The sequence below is a fragment of the Rhinolophus sinicus genome, linkage group LG06, assembly GCF_036562045.2.
Source record: "Rhinolophus sinicus isolate RSC01 linkage group LG06, ASM3656204v1, whole genome shotgun sequence".
NCBI lineage: Eukaryota > Metazoa > Chordata > Mammalia > Chiroptera > Rhinolophidae > Rhinolophus > Rhinolophus sinicus.
Genome location: NC_133756.1, coordinates 79203540 through 79221054, shown reverse-complemented (window position 1 = coordinate 79221054; position 17515 = coordinate 79203540). Strand labels below are relative to the sequence as shown.

Below are 17515 nucleotides of genomic sequence, written 5' to 3'. Positions count from 1 at the left end.
TTCTAGAACTCATCCATTGCTTCCAGACTGTCCAGTTTGTTGGCATGTAATTGTTCATAGTTTTCTCTTATAATCCTTCGAATTTATGTTGTGTCAGTTGTCACTTCTCTGCTTGCATTTCTTCTCGTGTGTCCTTCACTTCAGTTATTGTATTCTTCACTTATGACTGGTTCTTTTTTTTTTTTTTAATGGTTTCTGTGTCCTTTATTATGCTTACTATCTATTTGTTGAAGTTCTCACTAAGTTCCCTGAGCATTCTGAAAACCAGTGTTTTGAACTCTGTGTCTGGTCTAATGCTTGCCTCCATTTCATTTAGTTCCTTCTGTGTAGTTTCATTCTTTTCTTTCAGTTGGGACATGTTTCTTTGTCTCCTCATTCGGGCTGCCTCTCTTTGTTTCTATGTAGATCTGCTATGTCTCCCACTCTTGGGAGGATGGCCTTCTGTAGTAGGTGCCCTGTGGGGCCCAGTGGCGCAGTCTCCCTGAGCACCTGAGCCACGTGCTCCAGTAGTAGCCCTTATGTGGGTTATGTGTGCCCACCTGTTGCAGTTGAACGTGGAATACTGTTGGCATGTCTTTGGGTGGGATTGGCCCTCAGGCTGACTGGTTGTGAGGATTGGCCATGAACACAGCATAAGAGCTGCTGTACATGGCCTGACCCTGCAGACAGACATTTGCCCCTCTGGGCTCTGATGCCTGCCAAGACCACCCTTCGTGTGTGACTCTTGTGGGGCTGAAGGGAGTTGGTTCTGGGGCCTCTTTGGAGGGGCTTCCATGCCAGACAATGTCAGTTGCTGTTTGTGACTGGCCCGGGGCTTACCTTTTAGGAGTTACAAAGAGATCATTGGTTGGTTGCTTCCTGTGCTGAAACTGGAGGCATGTGGGAGAGACCATGCTGTGAATCGAGGCCAGCCGCTCCAGTACCGGTGATGCCTGCTGGTGCCTTCAAGGGTCTCAGGCAGTATCCAAATTGGGTGAGGCAGGGTCTCTCAGTCACCATGGTGGGGCATGTGGTGCTCACCAGGTTAATGCTGATTCAGATTTGGCACAGTGGTGAGCCTGGAGCACTCAGCAAAAGGCTCAGGGCCCTCAGAGGCTAGCCATTTGCCTGTCTCGGGTCCGCGGACCTCCAAGAGTTATCCAAGAAAGACTGCAGCACAGCCCAAGTCTGGCTGCCCACTTTTGAGATTCTTGGAGGGTGTGCGAGTTGCATGTTTCAGGGTCTCAGGGAGTCACCTGGGTGGGATGAGTGATGTTCAGGCCAATGTAGATTCACATTTGGCTCTATGGATGGTGGGGCTCCACAGCAGGACAATGGGGGCCATCCCTGTGGCCCTTGCCCTGAAGCCACACAACTCAGTCTCTCCGTGTATGTCTGTGATGCCTCCCAAGCTGCCATCTCTTCCCTAGCCCAGAATCAGTGCCTGGAAATGAGAGAGTCTGTGTGGAGGCCACTGAAGAGCATTCCTGGATTCCCAGCAGCCTTTCATCTTACCCAGATGTTTGGGATCCTTGTTTTTTTCACAGCCAGTTGTTTGGGGGCTCTTCTTCCCAGCACTGGTGCTTCAACCTGCGGTGCCTGGTTTGGGGCTGGAACTCCTTGCTCCTCAGAGGGGACCCCTGGAGCTGTGATATCCTACTCCATTCTCAATCACCACACGTAGGTGTGGGGTCATCCTATTTTGCATGTTCTGTACCTCCTTCCACTCTCGATGTGGCTTCTTCTTTATATCCTTAGTTGTCGTCTGTTCAGCTAATCTTCAGATGTTTGTCCTGGTTGTTTGTTTTATAATTTAGTTGTAATTTTAATTGGGTCATAGGAAGAGGCAAGCCCAGCATTTACCTACTTTGTCATCTTCACTAGAACTCCCCAATTTCTGAAATTTACTGTGTTAAAAGCAACTTTCTCTGTCGAATTGTTATGAGGTGTATAAAACACATCTCAGTTTCTGTACTAATCATCTTTCCTATATTTTTGTTTCTAGATCTATACACATTGCTGCTGGAGGATATTCTTGTATTGTTACAAAAGCAGGATGATAGACTGGTGTTAAGGTGTCATAGTAAGATTCTGGCATCTACTGCTGATAGCAAACACACATTTAGCCCTGTCATTAAGTTAAATACAGTATTGGTTCGACAAGTGGCAACAGGTGAATATGTCTTCTGAATGATGCTAACCTCCAGGTTTATTGTAAAGTTACATAAGCTAATTCAGCGTTGTTTAAGTAGCACAAGTGGTATAAAGTTTTGTTCTTTTTATATTCTTAAACAAATTAAATTGCATTCATTTAGTGCTTACATATTGAATTAAGAGTTTATACTCCAAATTTAGTATGACTCACTGAGTAATTTTCTGCATTTGAAAATTTTCTGCATATTATTTTGATCTTTATTCCATGTTCAAATTATTGATAGACACCAATGAAGATAGTGAATTGAGAGGTAATCCCAATGAAACAGCTTTCATTAGAATGGTATAGTTTTTGATTTGGTGGAAAACAAAAAGCAAAAACTAAAGAGGTGGGTGTTGTTTGTGTTTTTGAAAGCAGTTTAAGTTAGCAAATTGTATATTAATTGGACTAACAATGAGGTACCTTTTAAAACCTGTTAGTTCCATGATGGCAGGATTAATTTATGATCTTTTTAACACCCACTGAATATTATTAACTAACTGTTTAACTAAAGGGCAATTCAAAAAAAATTCAAAAGAGTCATATCATAGTGTTTAGTTCAGTAATTTAGATATTTGGCAGCTTCTTGTTTCTAATAAACTGCTGTGGAATCAGTGCTAGTTTTTATAATCTTTATTTTATTGAAGTATAATAAAATAAAGTATAACACACAATATGTTTCAAAAATTTTAAGTGTATAGCTTGGTGAAGTTTTACCAAGTGAACACATGTTTACAAAGTGAACACATGTAACCTTTACCTAGATTAACATGCAGAATAATCCCAGGACCCTAGAAATGGCCTCCATAGATCATATTGTGAGAGTAATTTTTGTCTTGTCTTTTCCAGATAACAAAGCTTTATTTGTCATCTCCATGTCAGACAATGGAGCCCAAATTTATGAACTGGTGGCACAGACAGTTTCTGAAAAGACTGTGTATGTATTAGATATAGCTACCTTGCTCTAATATTTTAATGTCCTGAATATAATCTTTCACATACTTAACTTTGTTTCTGTAATAGAATTTTGAAAACCAAAAACAAGCACTTTCTCTATATTCTTTTAGATATATTCTTCTAAGAACTTGTTCCTATTTAGACTGATGTCTCTCAATTTGATGCTGTTGTAATGAAAGTACCTTTTATAAAGGATTCAAAAAGGATCAAGTAAAATTTTTTAATGGGTAGTAAATCCATTATGATGTTAGGCTTTTCTTTAAGGCATAGAGTTTTTATAATCTCTACTTAATAATTTTTGCCAAAACAAAGATATTCTCTGGCAAGTAGAGCTTTTTATTTGTTGGTTTTGTGTGTTTTGGATTCTGGTTTGTTTTTATTTTGCCTTTACTTTTGCTTTCTCAGTGTATTTAAAGGACATTTCTTTTTCCTTTCCCTTTTGTATTTCGGATTCTTTTCGAACTTCCATAGCTGGCAGGACCTAATCTGTCGGATGGCTGCATCAGTGAAGGAGCAATCCACGAAGCCTATTCCATTGCCACAGTCACCACCTTGCGAGTGAGTGTGCCTTTGTGTTTTGGTCAGAAAAGGAATGGTTAATTCTTACATTTTGTTGCAATGATATTTAGTCACCTCATGAAGTTAAAGATCATTTTCTTCCTTCTATAGAGGAGACAATGATGAAGAAGAACCTCCAAAATTAAAAGTGGAACATCATGGCATTTCAGTCACTGGTTTGCAGAGTCCAGGTAAACTGATGTTAAGTTTACCTGGAAGAATTTAGTCTATATATTACTTATTGAATGCAGAGAAACTTTAAGTCTTTTGGTTTATGCAGTTTCTGTCATTAACTATTCATTGTAACAGACTTTGTTTATGAGCCTTAACATGCTCTAAGTGTATTTTACTTAACAGATGATCTCTGTAGTTCATGTGGTTGTTTTTTCCAAGTGTTTCCTGAATGCTTCTGGTTAAAAGTTAAAAGTTTTGTTTAAAATATATTCTGCTTTTTCTGTTCCATTGGACAGACAAAGATTTGGGGTTAGAGTCTCCCTTAATGTCATCAAAACATCAATCTCATTCCCTGGGTACCTCTGGGAAATCAGAGGTAGATGATCTCTTTGTGGCTGAGAGACAGTTTGCAAAGGAGCAGCGTGCAGATGGGACTCTAAAGGGAATTGGAGTAAATTATCAAAGCAAAATCCAAGATCCACACTTGCCTGTCTCAGAAGAACGGTGGGCATTGGATGCACTAAGAAATTGTAAGTTTTATTCATAAGTTAATACAGATACTTATTAAGTACCAGAGTTGTGTAATGTACTATGTAGTCATTTAGGGAGATTCCAAAGAAGAGTGAACTATGATTGACTTTTCCCTGCATGAGTTTTACAATCTAGTTGAGAAGATGATAGAAACTTTGCCCACCTTTTTAAGTTTGCAAGCAATACAGGTATGTTAAAAGTGATCTGTTTGGGGTGACCAGAGAATGAAGGCATTAAAAAATGAGATAGATGTGATTACTACCTTGAAAAATGGGTTTGTGATACTTATTTAGAAGACTACATGTCATTCAGACAAGAATAATAGTAGGACCAAAAGCACAGAGGTGGAAAACTCTGAAGGTGTTCAGACAGCAGTGGTAGTTGGCTTATTGTAGACCATGTAAGTTACAGGAGTCATGGGAGATAAGGTCGGAAAGGTAGCAGATGTACTGTTGAGCCCAACCTTAAATACCAGATTGGGTCTTCTGAACTTTAAGGATGGCACGTCACAGTCTTTTGAGGGCATTTTCAAACTACAAATTATTCTTCTAGTATTCTTGTGTATATTGTAGTATTCTCCACCAATGTCCATCTCTCTCTGTCTCTCTGTCTCTCTGTCTCTCTGTCTCTCTGTCTCTCTCTCACACACACACACACACACACACACACACACATTGTGTGTTTGTACACACCCCCATGATAGTGGGTGGTGCTTGCCACTGCCACTCTGTTAGCTACCCCTCTCCCTCTCCAGCCTGGTTGATAATCACTGTGTTGCAAATGGGAGTGTATCACATTTCTCAGGTGTATTTGGAGTTGGGCAAAAGGCTGAGAACCGTTGCTCTAGCTGTAGAGAACCATTTGAAGTTTTTAAGCTAGGTTATGACAAATAAAATAGATTAATTTGACTGAGAGCTGCAAAAGGCTTTAAATGGAAAGAGGTTTGGAGTTGTGCAGTTACTATTAAGCTTTTGTAGAAGCCTGGGCTTGAGGCGAAAGGGTTTGGACTAGAATGGTGTCAGAGGAGTCAACAAATACTTAAAACCATTGACTTGTTTGGATGTGGGGGCAAAGGAAAGGGGATAGTTAGAGATGATTTCAGTACTCGTGTCAGAAATAAAAGTCAAAAAGGACCACCACTGCAACACATGATTTTCTTCCTTTTTTTATTTGCCAGAGATTGTGGGCTCTGTTTTAAAACATGTTGAGCTTAAGATAATGGCAAGCCGTTTAAGAGGAAGTGACCAGCAGGAAGTTGGAGTTTAAGACTAGAACTTTGGAGAGAGGTTAGGGAGAGAGATGGATTTAAGTGATAAGCCACGAGATGTCAGAGCATCTCTCAGAAAGTGAATGTAAAACAGAAAGACAGAGGTCAAAAACTGATCTGTGTGGAGAAACAGAAGGTAGAAATTAAGCCAGAATTGAAAGTAGGGAATTGGTCAAGTTCTTTAAAACCTAATTAATTCTAAATTCTCCTGAATTAACAATCACAATGATTTCCTTTTTCAAAATTTTTATTATTTTTTTTTTTAATTACAGTTGACATTCACTAGTTTCAGGTGTACAACATAATGGTTACGCATTTATAAGTACAATTAAAATTTCTGATGGTTTGACTAACCTTGTCACAGTAACTCTATCATTGTGTGAGTGACCTCACAGCATACGCTTACCCATTCAAAATAAATTGGTTCTATTTTTAACAACCTAAGGAAGCTGTGCCATGAATAGGTCATTCATTAAAAACTAATAAATATTGTCTTTTAAAATTATACAAAATTATTATTATTTTTTATTAGTTTCAGGTGCACAAGACAAAGCAAAACTTAGACGTTTATCATTTATATCCCTCACACTGTGTGAACCCCCCTCCCCCCATCCACTATCCCTCTTATACAAAATTATTAGTATTAAATTTTATTACAAGGAAGTTTATTTTCTTCTTCACCATTTAAGGTGATTGTTTAGGTTGTTATAAATGATAAAATAAGTGTTCTGCTTGTCTAATAAAATTTGAAAAAAATAATGCCTGTGTATACAGTGTCTGTTTCTAGAAAAATAGAACTTTCAGGGTTTTTTTTGTCTAGCTTAACCCAGCTTTTCAACATCCTTTTAAGAAGTACCTTGTGGGTTTTCCAGTTATATGGAAGAAAAAATAGAGGGAGACATGGAATTGGTTATTTAGCAGTTCTAAATAGGAGTGCCTCCCCATTAATAATACCTAGTTCTTTTCAAGTCTAGTTTAATATTAAATCTTCTCTAAATGGTGCTTTATTTCGTTTTTCAAATAAAACAAAAATAATGATTATATGAAATTAATATATTGACTATATGTTACTTTAAAAGTACTTAATTTTAGAGATAATTGATAATTCCACTAATTTAGTTTTGGCATTCTGAGCATATAGTTGTAAATACGCATTTTTTTCTCCCTCCCTCCTAAATCTTTTAGTGGGTTTGTTGAAGCAGTTGCTGGTACAAAGGCTGGGTTTGATTGAGAAGATCACTCAGGAAGACTGCCCACATTTCTCAAGACATAGGACAGCCTCCCCTGGGATGCAGGCAGACAGTGGAACCCAGAACTTTGAAAGTATTGACATCTGTCATCCTGGTGAAGAACAGATGCCCTTTAGAACTGGAATTGATGTCATTTCCACTTGTTCCAGTCCACGGACTTCAACTGAATCTTACGCTCCACGGGATTCAGTGGTACTGGCATTCCAAGATAGCCAGGCAAGTAACATTTTAGTAATGGACCACATGCTTATGACCCCAGAGATTCTTCCTGCAGAGCCAGAAGGAGGTCTTGATGAGAGTGGAGAGCGCTTTTTTGATGCCCGTGAAGCACATAGTGATGATAATCCATCAGAAGGTAATGGAGCAGTTAAAAAGGAAGAGAAGGATGTTAATTTACACATCTCAGGCAAGTTCTTTCACATTTAAACTTTGATTTTAGTCATTGTTAACTGTCCTGTGTGCTGAAATGGACGTTTGGGTTTGTAAGCATTGTGCGTGAGCGTGTGTGTGTGTGTGTGTGTGTGTGTGTGTGTGTGTATTATTTATTCTTTCATGCACTAAATAATTATTGAATCCATGCCAGACCCCATCCTAGGTGCTGGGAGACAGAGCATTGAATAAACACATAAAAATCCACTATTCTCTTAAAGCTTAAGTGCTAGTAGTGGAAAGAGTAACCGTAAATAAGTAAACAAATAAATAGATGCCAGATAGTAAGAATTATTAGCAGGAAAAGTAAGTTAGACTAAGGGGCAGCAGAAAGTAATGGGGGCAGACAAAGTGATCAGGGAAGAGGGCCTTCGCTAAGGCAGCATTTGAGCAGAGACCCAAGGGAAGAAGCTATGTGTGGGTATCAGGAGGCAGAATAGTGCACGGGCTGTGAGGCAAGAGCAAGCTCTTTGTGGTTACGGAATACAGGGTGAGGGAGAAGATGGGAGAAGATGAGACAAGAGAGCTATTTGACAGGAGAAATGTTGGCAATATCATATAGGGACTTGTAGTTTTCATCTTTTAATTTTTAAAATGTTGACTAATGTGCAATTATTCAGAAATTAGCATGAAAGTTTGCTAAGTTTAACTGGAATCCAAAATGAGAAAATTCTGATGTGCTTAAAACTAAACTTGGGAATTTGGGAATTAACTGCTTTCCCCCCTCTTTAATAGCTTTTAAAGTTGTCAATATATTAACACATCTCTATTTTCTGATGTGCTGATAGCAGTACTAATCTCATCAAACTGTTCTGTCTCTATCAATAGGAAACTATTTGATCCTTGATGGCTATGAAACAGTACAGGAGAGCTCCACAGATGAGGAGGTTGCTTCCTCTCTTCCCCTGCAACCCATGACAGACCTCCGAGCCTCTGTGGACTCTACCCACCAGCAGCAACATTCTCCCCAGAATGCTCATTCTGATGGGGCAATTTCACCATTCACCCCAGAATTCCAGGCCCAGCAGCACTGGGGCATTATGGAGGATTCCTGTTTTGAGATCCAGAGTACCTCCACTTGTGCAGATTCACAAAGCCAGATCATGGAGTACATTCGTAAGATAGAGGCTGACCTTGAACACTTAAAGGTACCTCAGACTTCAGTGTTCTTAGGACTTGGTTATATGAAACACACTTAACAGAGAGGAAGTACAGAATGATAGAAATGATGATGTCAGTAAACTTGCTTATGTTCTAAATTTGTATGTTTTCATTGACCATTATCCATGAAAAGACCTGGATTTTAAAAAGCTGAGATCAGCATTGTTTATCTGGTTATAAATCGCAAGAACAGAAGAAGTTACAGCTCTATAAACTGTGTGTTTGTATGGATTTCTAAGTTTAAGAACCTGAATATATTCGGTGTGATTGGCTGGCCACAATGAGAAGATGCGAACAATAGCTGCGATAGGTGGGATTTGTGTAGTTATAAATCTAGGCTGGGAAGTGCTAAAACGTATTAAGTATCTGTTAATTATCAGATGATATTAGCAGTAGTTTTCCAGCTGCTGTGAAGATAGAAATTGGTTCCAGTGGCTCTCATAATTAAAAACCTGGGCACGAATGGTGGTTTTATAAATTGGTAATAGAAGATGTCACTGTACTAGCCTCTGTTTCAAAACTGACATATTTGGTAGTTTCCAAGAAAAGGACTTTATTTTAAAGTTTGCCATCAGTAGACATAGCTACTAGAGCCCAAATGTTTTTTTCATGACATCTTTCAGTTGGAGGCTTAGGGACAGTGTTAAAAGTGTTCTTAGCCTTTTAGCTAAAGATTGGTCTCCGTTAGTTTTTCTTTTAACTTCATATGATAGGTTTTCCCTTCTTTATTTGATTATATATTGTTGTATCCTGTGGCTGATGAGATGAGATATCCAAAAGGCCATTGTGGACAGATTGGTTTTAATATAGTTCATGCCAAATGTAGGACCATTTTAAGGGTGACTCCTAGGGGTGGGAGAATCACCTTTACCAGTTGCCCTTTCCTCTGTTTTATTTTTACATGGGAAAGTTTTAAGTTATTCATTCAAGGTAAAAACAAGTAAAAGGAATGAAATTTACTTTTCCCCCACTGACAAAATTTTAATGATGTTTATGTTGAAATTTGGAAGCATACCTATAATGTAAAAACAAAACAAAAAAAAAACCTCTTTCCTATTTTCAAAACATTTTTATGATGTTCAAATGAAAAACCTATGGGTTTTATTTTACAGAAGGTGGAGGAAAGTTACGCTCTTCTTTGCCAAAGGCTGACTGGATCAGCCCTCACAGACAAGCATTCAGGTATGTGAAAGTTGTGGATTCCAGACTCTACTAGCATCATCCTGCCTGAACAAGCAGATTGGTTGAAGTAATTTGTTATTTAAAGTGGAAACCTTATAAGATTCCTTTTCTTCTGTTTTTAAAAAACTGTTTCCAAATTTCATGCAGAAGCTGTTGTCTGCTGACTCAGCTCTTTCTTTTCTAAGAGGAACTATGGTTGTTAGTTCTCATGCCACCCCCTCTTTTCTATCTTCTTCATCTTTGCAAAACAAAAGGTAGAGTGGTGGTAAGCCTGGTAAATCCTAATTTCCCTATGAGATTTGCCAGTGCTGCTGTGACTCCTTAGTGGTAGAGGCTTGGTCTACCTCAGATCTTGCTATACTTTTGTGTCTCACTGTGACTGCAGTTAGATCTGTGTTCAATGAAACAATTTGTGTTCATTTGCTTACAGGCTCTGAGATGAGGCTGTTCTGATCCAGAAACAAAAACATAACCATGCCCACAGATTTCATAGATATTCTCTAAATGTTAATTTGTTCTTCTTAATTTGATCCCTACATATCTTTATTATTCCCAGATAAAAGTTAGAGCTACGTGTCCTGGAGGTGACTGAAGGTGGTTGGATTTTGAGCATCGGCCTTGTTAAAGCACATCCTGGCTCCAGTGTGGACGAAGAGAGAGTGTGTGACAGAGGATCTGCCTGTGAAGCCCCTGGGGTTAGCCATGTGTCAGGGGACCAGAGCAAGACTAGTTCTTCACAGTCTGGCAGCTGCACTATTCAGTGAGGGAATATCCATTCTCTCACTCTGCTCTCCTCACGATCTGAAATTCATTTTGATTCAGAACAAAAACCAAATGTGTAGAGCTTTGGGTTTAGGATATGAAATTTTACTTAGTCATAAAAAAAGAAGAAAATCGATATATTTATTTGACTTCATTCCATATTTGATAGCACATTTTAATTTTTATTTTGCCATGTTTTGTTTTAATTGACTAGTGAGAGTTTTTAGCCCTTTGTGTTTAGTACACCCAAGGATCAATTGCTCCTAAAGTAAAGAGTTTACGATGGGGTATTAGGAGGTTGGGTAGAAAGGTAAAGAGGAGAAGGAAGTGAGAAGGGGAGGGAGGAACATCTAATCTTCACTAAACTGTATCCCATATCCTCTGCTGTCTAGGAGGCTGCTTTTCTGATGGTCACCTCAAAGACATAGTATTCCTGTAGCTCCTATGTGCAGAGGGCTTGAGCTGTGTGCTATCCCAGTGGGCAGTGAGTAGGTGGGATTCCTCCCATCTGAGGCAGGCACCTCTTTTCTAGTTGGGATCAACCCCCAGTTAACAGGAATCCTCAGTGTACTAAATAGCAGGCACTTGAAAATGGGTATGTTTTCTTCTATTGTCTTCTTTTCTGTTGAGGGTTGGTATTTGGGAGGGAGATGACAGCAAATTTTATTTTCTTGACTATAAATTTGTTATTCTTGATACTGTTTCATTTTTATAATTACACATTAGACTTTGGCACTTGTGTAAAATTATTCCTGCAGATTGAGCAGGAAGTAAAAAGAAAAGAAATGGAGATGCTTCAGATGGTGGCAGGGTTGGGGTTTGCTGAGTAAGGGTGGGACGGGATCAGGTAAAAGTTTGGGAAGGTTATCTAACTGAATCACTACTGAGTTGAACAATGGCTATCATTCGCCATGGGTACTGCTGATTATAAGGCCAGTAAAACTTTAGTACCTGGAGATTTGACTCTAATTTTTGCACTGATGGTGCCAAAGGGCTCTTTGAGTTAAAAGGAGAGCCCATAGTGGAGTGGAGAAAGGTGTGGAGAAGGCAGAGCTGTTCAAACCAGCTCCAGAAGCACTTCCTCTGATTTCACTGCTGGAACTTTTTCCACACTGGTGCCTGACCTTAAAAATTGCAGACCAGAACATACACTGGATACTGCAGGCAAGGTATTGGTCACTGCCTGCTCTAGAATGAATGCTAGTATTGGCAGCACCCTACAGAGGATAAATGTTTCAGAATTGTAACTTGAGAACTCCTTCAATTTTTTTGGTTTTCTGTGGTTTTGTTTGTGCATCGAGTATATATGTTTTGAATTAGTTTTGCCAACTAAAACTAAATCGTTTGTCAAATCTTAAAATTCTGTTAATATGAAGGAGTTCATCCACTGCTCTTATCTTTCAGTAGTGCCCTCTGAACTCTGTGGGTAGTCAGCATGTAATTTTATTCTTCCTTGCAGTCGTGTGTGTGTGTGTGTGTGTGTGTGTGTGTGTGTATGTGTGTGTGTGTGTGTACAACTCGTCATAAATGGTAAGGATTCCCAGTTACTTGTACAAACACCACTACATCTTAACAAACTCAACTATGTCCAGATTCCTGTTTTTGTCTTTTCAAAAGTGATCTATGTTTTTACGTAGACTGATCAACTTGGATCGTTGGACCTCATCTGTAGAGTTATATTTTGGGTTGTAGACCAAGTATAAATTAAATCACAACGGGATTAAAAATTTTAGAAGCAGAAGCTAATATATAAGCGGAACTGGAACTTTGTGTATCTTTTAAGACAAGCAAGTAGAAACCAAAGGGTTACATTGTGCTGCTGGAAATAATGTAGTCACACTCTCAACTAAAAGAGTTTCATCTGTAGCCACTTGACACTAATACCATCAGTGGGCAGTTAATCAGGAAAAAGGTAAATATAAATAGAACTTTCATCTTAACTTCAGATACTACAGTGAAGTTACCTAATTCTCTAGCACTCACTCAGGAAGCTTTGTAGGTTAGCAGAGTTTTGGTTTCTCTTCTAGTTCAGTCAATATCTTGTCCTTAGCAACTATTTGCTTTTCTTTTCCTGAAGTTTAACCTCTACTTGGAACAATAACAGGGCTAACTGGAAAAATACTTTTACCATAGCTCTGGTAAATTTATCAAATAAATTTATATCTAGATTTTCAAACGAAGCCCCAAAATGAAGTCTAATTATGAAAACAACCCACAATTTTGAGTGTTCTTTTTTTATCTTACTCACTTAACATCTTCCCTCCTCCTTCCCAGCCTGGCCTCCCTGTTTTCCAATTTCATTTAGGCCATTATAATCACATCCATTTTATTTTAATACTATATCTGCCTTTCAGGATAATGGAATTAGATATTCATTCTGTCCTTGAGTGGAACTAGTTACCATCAAAGTCATTTTCTCAAAGTTAAGTGACAAGAAGTTGGAATCTACTTCCACACGGAAGAATCCAAAGGTAGTGGACAAAGCAACCTTCCCAGAGCAGGAGAGCTGGGATTTAGCTATTGAAGTGACCTGCCATGACCCTGTGCTCACTCCTTTGCCTAATGGCTCCTTTGCTATTAAGTGGCAGATTAATTTGGAGTATCTCCTTCCTTTTCAGTGAACAGATTTAATCAAGGCAAATTATTAAACACAGAAGTGCTATAATTTAAAATACTGATTATTGCCCTAGAAGCTTCATATTTTACATACTTTAAAATAAGCTAATTTGGACTGCTTAAGTTATTTTGGCTCTTAGATATTAAACTGTATTCTGTTACACTACATGGAAGGTATATTTCACAAGCTTTTTGGCTACCCCCAAGCCCCAGACAATTAACAACAGTTAGAAAGGATGAGTGTGTTTTAAATTTTTTTTTCTACTTTTTTTGGGGAGGGGCGGGCAGGGGGCTAATATGAGAGAGCAGAAAAGTCCTTTTTTTCTTATTTTTAAAAACTAAAGAAAATATGCTTCCTGGGTTGTCTTTTATTTACTTTTTTTTCTTTTTGGTGTTGGTAAATTTGATGTACTAAGATGGAGCTTCTATATTTCAAATGGAAAGCTGTCTTCTCTGAAGGTGGTATATGCTGTTATTTTGAGCTACTAGAGCTTTGGTCAATATTTTCTTCCCTGTATGTCACAGAAGTCACCATTGAGAACTGGGCACAGAGAACCTCAAATTAGACAGTTAGGAGACCCTCCAGTCATCTTTTTGCAGGCTGTTATTTACCCCTAGTATTACAATGTTTGTTTTGTAAATCATGTTTTTTCCCTCCCCCTTTGCAAAGTGATCTACAAAATTGTTCTTTCCTCAAGGAAAGAGTTCTTTTGCTTCATTCCTTATGTCTTCCCCAAAGGTACTGATGATCTTGATAATAAATTGGTAAGAAAAAAATGTAGTTCCTAAAAAGAAGCTCTTCCCGCCGTTTCCAGGTGCCAACAGCTATGTACTAAGCAGATGTACTGCAGAAATAGCTAAAGTGCACACTGTTGTTGTTTTTTTTAATAAGCCTCTTCCTACTAGAATATTTTGTGTACCTTGTTCACCATACAATCATGTATTCTTTAACATAGCTTACTTTTAAAAATCTGGAACTATCTTCAAAAACACTTGATTAATAATCATGTAGTTGTACTGCTCACATTTTGAAATACCTAAAAGACTTTGTGTCCAAATGTACCTTTGTAAAATAGATCTTATATGAATTAGCTGATAAGGCTGTATGTTTCTGGAACAAAATATTGGTCATCTAAAACTTTGTTTTCTGGGGTCTGGGAAAATAGAAAATGAGAGTTCAAATATTAAATATGCTAAAAGGAACCAAGTATGTGACTTTTTATTTGTATTCATGTTCATTTGTCTTATATAAGTTATATTAGAAAAGTTGAGGTGCCAAGGAGGCCTTAATTAATCTTACTGGCAGAGACTATCAAATGTCTTCCTGCTTATTTGAGCATCTTTACTAGTAAGACTAGCCAATTGATCTCTGTGATGTGTAAACTTCCATGAGAACACTAACAGCTGGGATTGCCCATCATCTGGGTCAGTTTTGTTGTTTTCTTAAAAAGCTTTATTGAGATATAATACACATTATACATTTCACTCATTTAAAATGTACAATTCAGTGATTTTTGGTATACTATTGATTTTTAAAAATTGTAGTAAAATATATATGAGGTCTGACAATTGAGTTCGTGACCTTGCCACTGTGCGCTTATATTGGCAGTACTGTACAAACACCTCAGTAAGGTTTCATAACCTTCGTATGTCAGTGTCTCACAGTTGTGTACATGTCAACATGTGGTGCTGTGTTGCTGAGTGGCGTTCATTGTTGCATGTTTTGGTTTGCCATGGTGAGACTGTCTGAGCTTGAATAGGACAATGAACAAACATTAAATTTCTTGTTAAACTTGGCAAGAGTGGAAGTGAAATCATGGACATGTTAGTACAAATTTATGGGGATAATGCCGTGGAGAAAAAGGCAGTAAAGAAATGCATTAAACGTTTTTCTGAAGGGAGAGAACGCGTCACTGATGAGGAGAGGTCAGGGTGGCCAGTAATTAGCAGAATTGATGAAAACTTTGCAAAAACTCATTAAGTCATGCATCAAAATTGTTGGCTGATTGTGAGAAACATAGCAGACCAAGTAAACATCGATAGAGAAACAGGAAAATCTTGGTATGAGAAAGGTGTGAGCAAAAATGGTCCTAAAGGAGCTCACCAATGAACAAAAGCGGAGTTGCAGTTGGCCAAGATTTTTGGAGAGGCAAGATGATGTTTTGAGCCATGCTATCACTGGTGATGAAACATGGGTGTACCAATACAATCCTGAAACAAAGTATCGAAGTGCACAATTGAAGTCAGCCAATTCTCCACAACCAAAAAAGTTCCATCAGTCCAACTGCAGAGTCAAAACTAGGGGCCGACCCGGTGGCTCAGATGGTTGGAGCTCCGTGTTCCTAACAATGAAGGCGGCCGGCTGGATTCCCACATGGGCCAGTGACCTCTCACCCACAAGGTTGCCATACCAGTTCGACTCCTTGACTCCCACAAGGGAGGGTGGGCTTTGTCCCCTACAACTAAGATTGAACACAGCACCTTGAGCTGAGCTGCCACTGAGCTCCCGGATGGTTCAGTTGTTTGGAGTGCATCCTCTCAACCCCAAGGTTGCCGGTTCGACTCCTGCAAGGGATGGTGGGCTGCACCCCCTGCAACTAACAATGGCAACTGGACCTGGAGCTGAGCTGCGCCCTCCACAGCTATGATTGAAAGAACAGCAACTTGACTTGGAAAAAATCCTGGAAGTACACACTGTTCCCCAATAAAGTCCTGTTCCCCTTACCCAATAAAATCTTAAAAAAAAAAAGTCAAAACGATGTTGCTAACCTTTTTTGATATCAGAGGGATTATTCATTATGTGTTTGTACCAACTGGACAGTTAACCAAGTTTATTATTTGGAAGTGGTGAAAAGGCTGCATGAAAAAGTTAGATGAAAATGACCTGAACTTTTTGCCAACAATTCATGGCTCTTGCATCACGACAATGCACCAGCTCACACGGCACCGTCTGTGAGGGAGTTTTTAGCCAGTAAACAAGCAACTATATTGGAACACCCTTCGTACTCATCTGATCTGGCCCCCAATGACTTCTTTCTTTACCCTAAGAGAAAGGAAATACTGAAAGGAAGACATTTTGATGACATTCAGGACATCAAGGGTAATACCACGGGAGCTCTGATGGCCATTCCAGAAAAGAGTTCCACATTTACTTTGGAGGGTGGAGTAGGCGCTGGCATTGGTGCATAGCTTCCCAAGGGGAGTATTTCGAAGGTGACAGTAGTGATATTCAGCAATGAGGTATGTAGCACTTTTTGTAAGATGAGTTCACAAACTTAATTGGCAGACCTTTGTATAGCATAAAATTTGTCATTTTAATTATTTTTAAAGGTACAATTCAGTAGGATTAATGGAGCAGCTTTTATGGCTCATTTGAGGATAACTTTAGTTTAACGCTACACTAAGTGAAAATGTGTTTCTTACCATTTTTATCCCCAATGCTGGACTTCCTAAAGTGCCAACATTTCTATGCTTTTATGGACTTCATTTCATCTCAGAAGACTCACTGAATTCGGGGGTTTTGTATGTTGGTTTTGACAGAGAGGTGTAATTTGACTTATTCTTGGGATGACATTTTAAACTCGTAAGAACAGTTACTACACTTGATCTTAGCCAAAAGGCCAAGATGTGATCTTGGAATGATATTTTAAGTTTTTAGTCATTCAGGGGCACATTTGGCTGATAGATCTAATAAGCATAACAAAAAGTATTTTGTGTGATCTTTTAGTTTAACCTTTTAAAAATTAAGGATATTCACATGTACTTTCCAGAATTAATTGGTTTAATCTATAACTCTTAGCTATCTATGTTAATAAACATAACTGGTAGAACAAGTAAATACCTGTATCATTCCCACTTGTACCTAGATGGTCATGTTCTAGGAATGGAGAAAGTAAAACTCTGTCTTTGCATGTGAGCCGTTATTTCCACGTTTTGCTGTCCTGTTTCAAGCAAAATGACCAGTTCACCAAATGTTAATACTAACTAGAAAAATAAGACAACCTATCCTGAAGTTGCTTTTCAGTTGAATTTGATGTCTCCCTCCTATGACGAATGGCATAAAACATAGATAAATGGCTGTATATAGTTGTTTTCCATTTTTTCTGTTGTTTCAAGTATAATTCTTGTTACTAATTGAAAACACTTCCTCAATTTTAGCTGTCAGGAAGTAAGTTTGATTTGCCACCTGCCATTGCGTTACTAGTGAGTAATCATTTCCTGAGCATCAGCGGAGGCCTTTTTTAGAAATCATTTAAGGTAGGTAGAGCTCTTTTTGTATGCTAGTCTTTTCCCTTTGATTACGGTGTTTTGGGACCTACCTATAATTTAAGGCTTCCTTTACAGCATTTTATTTCAGGGGGTCCTCTTCTTTTTACATGTGACGACAAGGTTGCGGCTGCCTGAACACATTCTGATCGGTAACAATAATTAGGGTACATCTTGGTAATTTTTAAA

At 38.6% G+C, this 17515-nt stretch overlaps 1 protein-coding gene and 1 pseudogene across 7 annotated transcripts in view; one reads left to right on the top strand and one right to left on the bottom strand.

Moving 5' to 3' along the window:
* ARHGEF12 (Rho guanine nucleotide exchange factor 12) overlaps positions 1-14263 on the top strand; it is a 165652-nt gene extending 151389 nt beyond the window's left edge. For 6 of the 7 annotated variants that reach the window (XM_074335326.1, XM_019718206.2, XM_019718207.2 and 3 more), the window contains 9 exons: positions 1985-2152; positions 3023-3110; positions 3602-3688; positions 3800-3879; positions 4159-4392; positions 6846-7316; positions 8168-8487; positions 9613-9682; positions 10239-14263. In XM_074335326.1, the coding sequence (XP_074191427.1) occupies positions 1985-2152; positions 3023-3110; positions 3602-3688; positions 3800-3879; positions 4159-4392; positions 6846-7316; positions 8168-8487; positions 9613-9682; positions 10239-10249 (1529 nt within the window). In that variant the 3' untranslated portion in view covers positions 10250-14263. Of the gene's footprint in view, positions 1-1984; positions 2153-3022; positions 3111-3601; positions 3689-3799; positions 3880-4158; positions 4393-6845; positions 7317-8167; positions 8488-9612; positions 9683-10238 lie in introns of those variants that run through there. The other variant, XM_074335328.1, reaches the window with a different exon arrangement.
* A 2336-nt stretch (positions 14264-16599) lies between these two features.
* Positions 16600-16692, bottom strand: LOC141572605 (U2 spliceosomal RNA; annotated as a pseudogene).
* Positions 16693-17515: the final 823 nt, after the last annotated feature.